Here is an 11,443-nt window from a genome sequence, read left to right on the forward strand (position 1 = left end):
TTACCTGGACAGGACCAAGGGCAATAGGAAAACTGACCAGCTACTGGTAGCATATGCAACAGGAAGGGAAGGAAAAGCAATTTCAAAACAGACAATCTCCAAGTGGATAGGAAATTGCATTAGATTTTGTTACTCCTACCACGGAAAGAAAACTCCAGAGAACATCAGGCCTCACTCTACAAGGGCAACAGCCACTACCACAGCCTTCTTACGAGGAGTGGCTACCAAGGACATTTTAGAAGCTGCTACTTGGAGCTCCGTGCATACATTTGCCAAGCATTATAATTTACCTTTATACTCTAGATCCCGAGCAGGCTTTGCCACTGCTGTTTTGCAAGGGATCCTAACTACACCATAACTTTATTTGTCCACCTCCCCCAGTTTGGCTATGGTATTCTACCCATTTGTAAGGACTGCAGATGCATCCTTGAAGGACATAGTACAGTTTTGTACCTACCATAAATGTAGATGTCCCATAGGAACGCATCTGCAGTCAGGATTACCCACCCGCCTTCCCCTCTGTGGTGCTCCTAGGGTATTTGCCCATCTTATAGCTAGCTGGGGGAATCTATTATGGTGTATTTGTTTGTATATATGTACATACATGCTTATTTTTTGTGTTTGCTCTCTACTATTTGGAATCATTGGCATTTATCCAAATTTAGCCTTCCAAGAGGGCACCTGGCATCTGGGGCAAGAAACACGGAGGAAAATGGCGTCGGCTGATGCCTTTATACCCGAATAACTGCAGCTATGACGTCGGGTGAAGTGCGACACCAGCCGAGGCCAGACCCAGACTTTGGAATCCGGCCGACCGAAGGGCTGCCTGACGACAGGACAACCCATTTGTAAGGACTGCAGATGCATTCCTATCGGACATCTACATTTATGGTAGGTACAAAACTGTACTTTCTCTCTCTTCTAAGTATTAGGGCTATTCAACCTGTCCCAGCAGAAGAAAGGGGACATGGTTTTATTCAAGACGTTTCCTGGTATCCAGAAAAGACAGCTCCTGGTGTCCTATCCTGGACCTCTCTATTCTAAACACCTTTTTGGTAATCCCAAAATTCAGAATGCTAACACTTCAACAGCTGCTTCCTATGCTAGGCAAATATATCTGGTTAACAACCTTAGACTTAAAGGAAGCTTACCTGCACATTCCAATAAGGGAATCTTGCAGGAAATACCTACGCTTCAGAGCAGGCTCTATGCACCATCAGTTCTGCGCACTTCCCTTTGGCTTATCTACTGCGCCCAGGGTATTCACAAAGTGTCTAGCTCCAGCCATTGCATTTTACAGGCAGAGAAAAATTCAAATATACCCATACTTGGACGATTGTCTGATTCAGGCAGAAAGCCAGGACTTGCTATTAAAACATCTGGCATTCGTAAAGAAACTTCTAACCTCTCTGGGGTACACCATAAACGAAAAGAAATCTTACCTAGTACCCTGCCAACAGATTATATTCCTAGGAGCAAGAAGACCCAGCTATCTGCAAAGAAAATTCTGCAAGCCTTGGGGTTCATGGCCTCTTGCATTATACTAATTCCATATGCAAGACTGCATATGAGGAAACTACAATGGTATCTAAAAAGCCTATGGTGTCAACCTTCTCAGGACCTGGAATCAATGATTCCTATCATTCCTTGTCTAAAGACAGAATTCCTTTGGTGGGCAGAGGCCTGCTACCACAACAAGGGGCTCCCTTTCACTCTAGCCCCTGCCGCCCAAACCCTAACAACAGACGCATCAGACTATGTATGGGGGGCTCACTTGGTAGAGCAGTGCATTCAGGGCAAATGGAACCCGAGACAGATGCACCTGCATATCAACCAAAAAGAAATGTTAGATGTACAGAATTCCCTGACAGCCTTCAAAGACCGCATTCTTCCAAGACAATTACTGGTAAAGACAGACAACACCACAGTTATATGGTACATAAACATGCGGGGGGGGGAACCCACTCGTACCCTGTATGCAGACTAGCCATGGCCCTGTGGAACACAGCCTTGAGCTACCAAGTGCACCTGCAAGCTCAATTCCTGCCAGGCAAGCTAAATTGACTGACAGACGACGCAAGCAGAAATCTCATGGACCCACATGAATGGAAACTGGAACCAAAAATATTTAACCTCTTGAGGAACAAATGGGGGACTCCAGTTTGCCTCCCCTCAGAACTACCAGTTGGACAAATTCTGCACAAGGACTTCCCACAATCAAGCTTAGAAAGTGAATGCCCTGTCCTTTACCTGGGAAAGACTCGCAGTTTATGCATTTCCCCCTCTGCCTTTCCTCTCGAAGGTTTCTAGTAGGTGTGTTTTTTGTTCTTGTAGACTAAATATTGCTCCTTTTTAATGTCATAATTGGTTGGTTTCCTTCTACAGTAAAGTATGTCAAAGGAATCTAGGGTGTCTGGGTTTAAAAAGTGTGACTCATGCTGTCAGAAAATGTCTCTGACAGATGGGCACACTTCTTGCGTCTATTGTTTAGGTGCTGTGCACCTGCAGGACTCTTGTTTTATTTGCCATGCCTTTAGTCCAAGAGTCCTGCAGGAGCGTAAGAATAAGTTGATTCTTAGGGGTCTTTTAAAACCCCAGGATTCACCGGCCAAGAGCTCATAGCCAGTGAAATCCCCTAAATCCACTAAGCCGTCTGCTCTAAGTTCGGAGCCGTCTTCGGTTCAGGATTTACCTTCTACGTCTGTTCCGGCTAGCACCGACAAGACAATCTCCCCATCGGCTCCATCAGAGGCTTCGGAGCCGTCGTGGAGCCCCAAGAGGCTGAGGTCCCCTTCCCTAGAGTCGGTGCATTCGGCTCATCGGTCTCCTTTACTTCAGAGCGAGAGTAGTCACCGATCCTCTCACTCCTCTCGATCCTCTAGGCTGTCTGATCATGATGTGGAGAGAGTGGTCAGTAGGTTGCAAGTCGCAGGCACTAGCTAAATTGTTGTCCAGCCCTACTCAACAGGTATCGGCTCCATCCACTTCTCTTGATGTTCCTCCTCTGATTCCAATGAGTTCGGAGCCGGAGTTCATTGGGGTTCTAGTAGTGGAACAGTCGGCTCCGATAACTCTATCTCCTTCGGTTCCGACGTCTGCTCCGATTCCCTCTGTGGAACCTTCCATCGAGGGATCTGGGCACCGGGGCTCCCTCGTCAGTTCCGAGGGGGCGAGTGGCATCGGACCCTTGTCCGACCCCGTTCACCCTCTCGGAGCTTCGGCACAGGTGAGCTCTGCTCCACCATTGGCCTCGGAGTCATCCCCCTCAGTGCAGAGAAAGATTCCTATTTCTTCGGAACCGGAGCTTTCTCTGCATCAGAGCAGGGACGCCTTCGATGTCATGCGGAGTGTGCTGTCCTCTGAGTCAGCTCCACTTTCAGCCCCACCGGCTCTGTCCCCTGTAGTGCCTGTGCCAACCTCTGCTCCTCCTCCAGACCCTAAGTGTAGGGAACCGATGCTCTAGAACACACCCATTGGGTGTTTCCTTCTCTTCTGAGGCCTCTCCTGATCACTCAGAGGAGCCCCCTCGGAAGAAAAAGTGTAAGAGGAAGCACATTGACTCCCCTGAGTCTTTCACTTCTGATACAGACTTAGATGATTCGGAAGGGTCCCAGAGATCCCCCTCTGAAGATGTTTCCTTCTCGGACATCCTAGAAATGCTTAAGCAGAGGGGGAACTGAAATCCCCTAGCCCCTACTGAGGATAAGTCTGTATTTCTGGATGCTTTCGGTTCCCAACCTTCCACCTCCTGGGTGTCTCCGCCTTTCGATCCACTTACGACAGTGGATGCTCGAAAGGCTTGGTCAGCCCCAGATACAGTGGAACAAACTCCGAGGAGACCTGGTAAATTCATTACAGCACCCCAGGATAAGCAATTCCTTTCAAAAGGTGTTCCTGTTGATGCCATGGTGGAAGCAGCAGCCACCAAAAAAGAGTTAGCGGAGACCTCTTCGTCTGTTTACCCCCTTAACAAGGAGTCTAGGATGATGGACAGATACGGGAAGCGAATGTTTGCTTCAGTGACCTTCTCTATAAGGTCACTGAACTACCTTTGTCATTTTACCCGACTTCAAAGGGGTCTCCTTAAAGAGCTCAGAGATACCCTTCAAGATCTAACAGCTGAGGGAGCACAAGCCAAGTTAACTTCCCAGCTAGCGATGCTTAATTCTGTTGTTAACTCCTCCATGAGGCTCATTTCCTATGCAGCCGATGGGGCGAGTAGAGCCGCAGGTATGGGTGTGGCCCTTAGGAGGCATACATGGATGCGGCTGTGTAACTTTGCGGAACCCTTTTGATCGTCCTTCACCAACACTCCCTTTGATGGTTCCTTTCTTTTTGGACCACAGGTGAAGGACACTTTGACTAGGTGTGAGCAAGAAGGCAAGACTTTCTCTGCCGTGGGAGTCCGTTTTTCCACTCCCTCTAGACCTTACCCCAAGGGTCAGAAGAGTGGGAAGATGTGGTTCCGTAAGTCTCAGAGAGCCTTACCTGACACACGTAGTTATTATTCCTCCAGAGGCAGAGGAGAAAACAATAATAATAGATGCCGCCCTCATGGCGGAGGGGGTCCACAGAACCAGGGCAACAGAGAATCCTTCTCTGATAAGCCCTTCCAGCATCCCTGAAGGGTTGCCCGGCTGCTCACCTCTGGAGGCAGTCGGGGGAAGACTTTCACTGTACCCAAAAGCCTGGCAAAGTTTAACACAAGACAAATGGGTACGGTCCATTATATCCGGAGATTACAAAATTCCCTTCCATCAACCCCCTTTACAGTCGAGGAAGACCCTTCCAGATGTTCCACCCAATCTGAAGGTGCAAGCAGTAATAGAAGTTTCAAAACTGCTAGAAAAAAGTCATCCAGGAAGTCCCGGCAGACCAGCATGGATCCGGAACTTACTCAGTTCTTTTTAGTACCAAAAAAGACAGGGGACTGAAGACCAATTCTGGATCTCAGCAGACTAAACAGGTCTGTGCAAAGAACAAAGTTTCGGATGGTCACGCTACAGTCCATTCTACCCTTTCTGGGTCAGGACAATTGGATGTGCTCGATAGATCTTCAAGACGCGTACTACCATTTCAAGATGGACAGGTGCTCCAGGAGATATCTTCGCTTCCGGCTGGGGGCCAGTCATTATCAGTTCAGAGCTCTGCCCTTTGGTCTCACCACAGCCCCCAGGGTGTTCACCAAATGTATGATGGTGGTCACGGCTCTCCTGAGATGTTAAGGATTCCAGGAGTTTCCGTATCTAGACGACTGGCTCCTTACTGCTACCACCAGGCATCAACTCCTACAAGTGCGGGACTACACAATCTGCTCCCAGCTAGGTATTACAGTAAATTTCGAAAAATCTGCCTTGTTGCCCTGTCAATCTATCACTTACATAGGAGCAGACTTAGACACAAGGGATATGCTTGCAAGGCTACCACCAGAAAGGGTGTCTGAAGTTAGTCAGCAAGTACAGGTTCTGATGCAGAGCAAAAATATCCAAGTCAGGTACGTCCTTTAAACTCTGGGTTCCATGGCAGCAGCTATTCTAATTCTACTAGCGCGCTTTCATATGAGAATTCTTCAGTGGCTTCTTTTTACACAGTGGTCTTTCCAAGAGCTACCCATGACTCTCGTGATCATGGATGCATGCAAAAGACATCTTTCTTGGTGGATGGTCTCCCCACTAGTTGCTCAGGGCAGACCTTTCATACAACCCCCTCCGGTAGCCACAATGACGACAGACGCCTCCCTGATAGGGTGGGGGGCATTATCTGGGCAGGATAGTCCAAGGCACTTGGCAACCTCATGAGTACCATCTGCACATAAATGTCCTGGAAATGAGAGCCGTACTCCTGGCGTTGCAAGCCCTTCAAGACTCTCTTCCTTCTGGGACCATTGCTATTCAAACGGACAACATGTCAGTGGTGTGGTACATCAACAAGCAGGGCTTAACCAGATCCTACCCCCTGTGTCGAGAAGCACTCAGACTTTGGCAGAGGGCGATTTCCTCCCAACGTTTTTCTGATTGCGACGCACATCCCTGGGAGATCCAACGTCATAGCGGACAGGCTCAGCAGTGCTATCCTCATGCCTCACGAGTGGGCTCTGAATCAGGAAGTTGCAAATCTTATTTTCCGCAAGTGGGGACAGTCTTGCTGTGATCTCTTCGCTACCCCCCCTTCAACAGCAAATGCAGCAACTACTTCTCCCTTCTTCCGCTTCCGAGTCACATACCCAGGGGTGCTCTAGTCCACGGTTGGCCCCAGGGACTTCTTTATGCCTTTCCTCCTTTCCCCCTGATACCCAAACTTATACAGAAAGCAATATCGTTAGGTTGCAGAGTGATCTTCATTGCCCCCTACTGGCCTCAACAGATATGGTTCCTGTTCCTGCACCGTTACCTTCTCGATCAGCCCTAGACTCTGGACCCAATTCCAGACCTCCTGGTTCATCATTCAGGTGGATTGCATCAGTCCCTCAAAACTGTCCAGCTCACAGCTTGGTTGCTCCACTTCCAACCGTAGCCAGGCTTCCCAGCATTTCCCCAGCAGTCCGTGAGATTATAGTCTCTTCTCACAAGTCTACAACGAGGAAAACTTATACTAGCAAATGGAAACGTTTTTCTTGTTGGGCAAAGGCTAGGAATGTGGATCCCTTTTCAGCCCCTGTCCACGAAATTCTGGAATTCCTAGCACAACTGTTTCACTCCGGGTCTGCTTCTGCTATGATCAGGGTACAATTGGCGGCCATTTGTAACTTTCATGTTGGTTTTTTCGAATTCTAACATTCTCATAAGCTCTGTAAAGCTTTTTTTGAGAGGGACAACTCTTCTTAGGCCTCCAGTGAGAGATCCCCCCTCCTCCTTGGGACCTTAATTTAGTCCTAACTTCCTTAATTCTGCACCCTTTTGAACCAGCAGCATCCTGCTCTATCAAGTTTGTCTTTGAAGACACACTTTCTGGTGGCTATTACTTCAGCCAGACGCATCTCTGAACTTCAGGCGCTATGTGTTCGTCCTCCCTACTTGGTTTTTCATAAGAACAGGGTTGCTCTGAAGACTAATCCTTCGTTTCTTCCCAAAGTTTGCTCAGAAAATAATTTAAACCAATCTAGATCTTCCTGTGTTTTTCCCTAATCATACCAACAAGGCAGAGTACAAACTACACCAGTTGGACATTCATAGACAATTAATTGCGTTTTAACCTGCACAGAACTAAGGAAATAAGGAAGTCGGACCAACTATTCCTTTCTTATGCCTTGGACAAACAAGGTCTCCCAGTTTCCAAGGTAACCTTGTCTAGATGGTTGTCGCACACTATTACTTTCATTTATCAGTCAAGGAACAAAGAGTTACCTATTAAACTGAAAGGTCATTCTACTAGGGCCTTGGCCAACTCAGTAGCCTTCCAGTCTAGGTTGCCCATGGATTCTTTCTGTGCAGCTGCCACGTGGGCAAACCCTCATACCTTTATTTCTCATTACAAGTTGGATATGGTCTCCAGGAGCAGAGCTGACTTTGGTTCCACTGTTCTGAAGAGTCTGTTCCACTGAGCCACCCAGGATATTAGGTGCTAGGGACGCTGTCCCAACCAGTAAGAACGAAGGCGAGATAGACAACTTGACATAAAGAAGTTATGTACCTACCATAACGTTCTATGTTGTCTTCATCTCGCCTTCCTTCTTGCGTCCCACCCTCTGTCCTAGTGGACTGAGAGGAGTTTCTGTTTCACTGGCTGTCTGTTCTCTTGTTTTTCCTCTATTGTCTTATTGAATGTGGCAGGTATAGTCAACTAATTATTTGACTGGTTTATTCTCTTATGTCTGGAGTTAGCTATTTCAAACGAGATCTGGGTAGCTATCGCTAGGCATTATGGGATAAAGGGGTAGCCTCGAGCCAGTAAACAGCTCTCGAGCTATTGAAGATGGCCGAGTCGGAGCCGAGGATCGGTTCTGATCCCAACCAGCAAGAAGGAAAGCGAGATGAAGACAACTAACATGGAACGTTATGGTAGGTACATAACTTTTTTTTTTCTTGAGACCGCCAAGAAGGAACCCCATTCCAGCAAAGGATCTAAATTGTGTCAGAAAAACTAAACTTGCCCCCTTTTGAATCTGCTGCCCCTGCCTCTCTAAAGATGCTCACTTGGAAGACCACACCTGTCTTATAGTCAATACATCAGCTGTGAGAGCTTGAGCTACAAGCCGTCGTGTGTAAAGAACAGTCACCCTGTGAACAAACTTGTTCTTTATGCCTAAGGTGGTATCGGAATGTACTTTAAACCAGGGTCTCCACCTACCAGTTTTCTATCCAAATGCACAGAACAGGGTTGACCAAGTCTTCCACTCCCTGGATGTGCTCAGGAAGATCAGGTACCATCTAAACAGGGCAAAAAGCTGTAATGGAGCATAGCAATTTCTGACTGCTTTCACAGAGGGTAAACAGGACAAACCTTTCTCTAAACTGTCTCTAAATAGCTAGCTAGCTGCATTAAGTTCCATTACTCAAACCATGGAAAGGAGTTACTAGGCATAATAAAGCCTGCTCCACCAGACATAGGTGACTAGAACTACTTTCTTCAAAGGATTTCCCACCCAGGCCATTCTAGACGTAGCCACTTGGAACTCTGTGCACACCTTTACAAAGTGCTATAACCTAGGCAACGTCTCCAGGGCTAGAACAGGTTTTACCTTTGCCACCCTGCAAAATCTTATTTCCTAATGTCGTACAGATGATCCACCACCCAACTTTTAGCTTTGGGAGGCCTCTCAAGTATCAGTACTGAAACACTGACTATGAAGAATGGTAGTACAGGTTTGTCGTATTTGCTATAACTGTAGATGTTTGAGTAAATTAATGTTGCAATACATCCCGTTCCCTCCCTCTAGCCCCTCTGTGGAGGAGGTAGAGGATTTTTCCCGCAGATAGTCCTCTTATCTCTAATCCCATCTCTGCCTCCTGTGTTTTTTTTTTCTCCTAATGTAAGATAAGACAACTGGGGAGGTCATGCTCTCCTCGGGTGTTAGACTTGTTCCGTTCATTGCTTAGAATGACCTGAAGATGACTGGATGCCCTTCTTATGTCCTGTTGTCCAGATGTCTGTTGGCTAGGGATGCTGCAAAGACTCTGGAAATCGAGCAGGTTGCAGGCTTCTTCATGGCACGAAGACCCAAGAGGCAATACTGCACCACTGATCTATTTGAACATCCACAATTATGGTGAGATGCAACTGTAATTTATTTTATTTTATTTTATTTTTTATTTTATTTTACATTTGTTGACCGGGCTAGTCTGGCTGGATACATGTCCATTTTCAGCAGAGGCCCGAGGAGAAAAGCTCCACTATATACTAAGTACATTACATAAAAAAAATTTACTACTCTAAGATAATAGCTAAAAATCAGAAATTACAAAAACAAAAAGAAAGAAAGATAATTTAAAAGAGAAACAAGTTTGCAATAAGCAATAATGTCCCCATTAAGGAGTTTAACATGGATTTTACAATCTGGGCATGTGCCTCTTGGCCATTCACCCCAAAGACAGGAGAGCCAGAGCTTGGTTCATCATTCATGTCTGCTTTTAGCCAGGTTCTCATGCATGTGGACTGTTGGTCAAACCTAGATCAGCCAGGTCGTAGTCAGGGTTCTATCCTTCTACACCACAGAACTGGCCATGTTTGGGTTCTAACACTGCAAGGAATTTGAACAGTTGCAAACTTTTTTTCTTCAGATTTTGATTTTTAACACTTGATCTGTCCTCTCTACTTGCATTTAGTAGGAATGTCTTTGTTTTTTTTGACTGTATGTAACTGTTTTTGACTTTCTTTACTGAAGGAAGAAGATGGAGTCAGAATGAGAAAGATGCCTCACACGAGCAGTCCTGCACCGACTTCAGCTACTGTTGTCAAGGAAGAAGGTCTCACCCCTCGATTACTCGCTCTGGCAGTTCTCTTCTTCATCATTGGTGTCATAATAGGGAAACTTGTATTGTAGGAGAGGTGTGGCTAGGGAATGATACCCGAATTAATGCAGCTGCCATACCATGGGTAGAGTTTATTCATACAACAAAGTTTAATGTTCAGCATCTCCCAGATCTTGCCTTTTTATTGCCCCTGCACAAATGCAAGTAACCTAAAGTTTATAGAAGTACAAGGAGATTGTTTAATGATCATCGGAGAATGGTCTTATCAGATGTTGGGAGAATCATACAAGGCATACTTTAATGTCATTTTAATCACTTTTAGACCTCGATGCACATTACTTAATTACCTCTTTTAAATGAATCGACTCCTAGACTGCTGGGACTGTTGACCCTTTTATTGGTGTCCTGTGCCAGGACATGGCAGAAAGGTACTGTGCGAAGTATATTAATCTACTATGCTGCGCAGCTTGTATAAGTCATTGTTCATGCCTCTAACTGTGCATATTACCAATACCAAGTTCTAGAAAGTAGAAGCTAGAAAAGTGATCAGAAGGCCGAAACCTGTAATGGCAAAAAATGTAATGGAGTAGGAATAAATTTTAAGGGAGAATTTGTGCCTAACCTTCCAAGGGGGAAAAAACAGCATTGCTGCTCCTTGAAGGGGACGAGGCCACAATGTTGGTGGTTCATTCAAGTTGAATAAAACTTCTGTTAGGAAGTGTTGTTAAATGCATATTTAACTTATTTAATGCATTTCATCTCATTATCTGTTATTGCTCTAAGACTAAGTGTAAAAGTATGGCGACAAGCCGTCTTGTCCAAAGCTGGTGGATCATTCTTTTAATGCTACTGCTGCTGAGAAATGCACTGTGGGATTTGTCTGACCCTTCTCCCACCCCCAGATTGTCTGGAGAAGCACTACATTATTTGTATTGATAGCTTTGATCCACGTTTGAAAGCAGCAATCTGAAATCTTGTTTTGTTTGTACAGATATATATATATGTATAAATAACAGTTAAAATTTTAGCAGTTATAATAGTTCTATGCCACATTGACCAGTCACATTTAACTGCTGTATTGTAGACTCTTCTAAATAAAGAAAAGCCCCCAAACTAGAAGCTGTCTTTTTATTTTGTGTGGATGTTAATACTTCACTTGTAGTTTTTTCATTGAATTTTGCTTAAAATGGTGGTTGTGGTAAACGTGTGGAAGTGTTTTTGTAGACATCTGTGTAGAACTTCAGACATTTTGTTGTAGGTGTAATTAGAGTAACAGCAGTGGACCGTTTTGTATAGCAATTTTCTGAAGAGCTTCAGGACCAGTAGAAGGAGAAATGTTTACTTGCTTGGTAGTAGTTAATTCAAAATTGTGCTAAGTACTGTAATGGAATCTGAGCACATGTATAATCTTTGCTGTTAAGTTTTTGCCTTACATTGCTGAAATAATACAAGCCTTTTCTTTTGCTTGTACTTTGTATTGGTCTAGGATTGTGAATTTGAAAATTGGAGACAAGTATCACAGTTTATTACATTAC

The 11,443-nt window shown here is 45.3% G+C and overlaps 1 protein-coding gene across 1 annotated transcript in view; it reads left to right on the plus strand.

Annotated features, from left to right (window-relative positions):
- Nucleotides 1–11,024, plus strand: part of VAPB (VAMP associated protein B and C) — a 242,516-nt gene extending 231,492 nt beyond the window's left edge. Inside the window, exon 4 of the mRNA XM_044090073.1 lies at nt 9,821–11,024. Coding sequence (XP_043946008.1) covers nt 9,821–9,979 — 159 coding nt within the window. The 3' untranslated portion in view covers nt 9,980–11,024. The remainder of the gene's footprint in view (nt 1–9,820) is intronic.
- Nucleotides 11,025–11,443: the final 419 nt, after the last annotated feature.

The sequence above is a fragment of the Protopterus annectens genome, chromosome 12.part0, assembly GCF_019279795.1.
Source record: "Protopterus annectens isolate FY-2018-M chromosome 12.part0, PAN1.0, whole genome shotgun sequence".
NCBI classification, from domain to species: Eukaryota; Metazoa; Chordata; order Ceratodontiformes; family Protopteridae; genus Protopterus; species Protopterus annectens.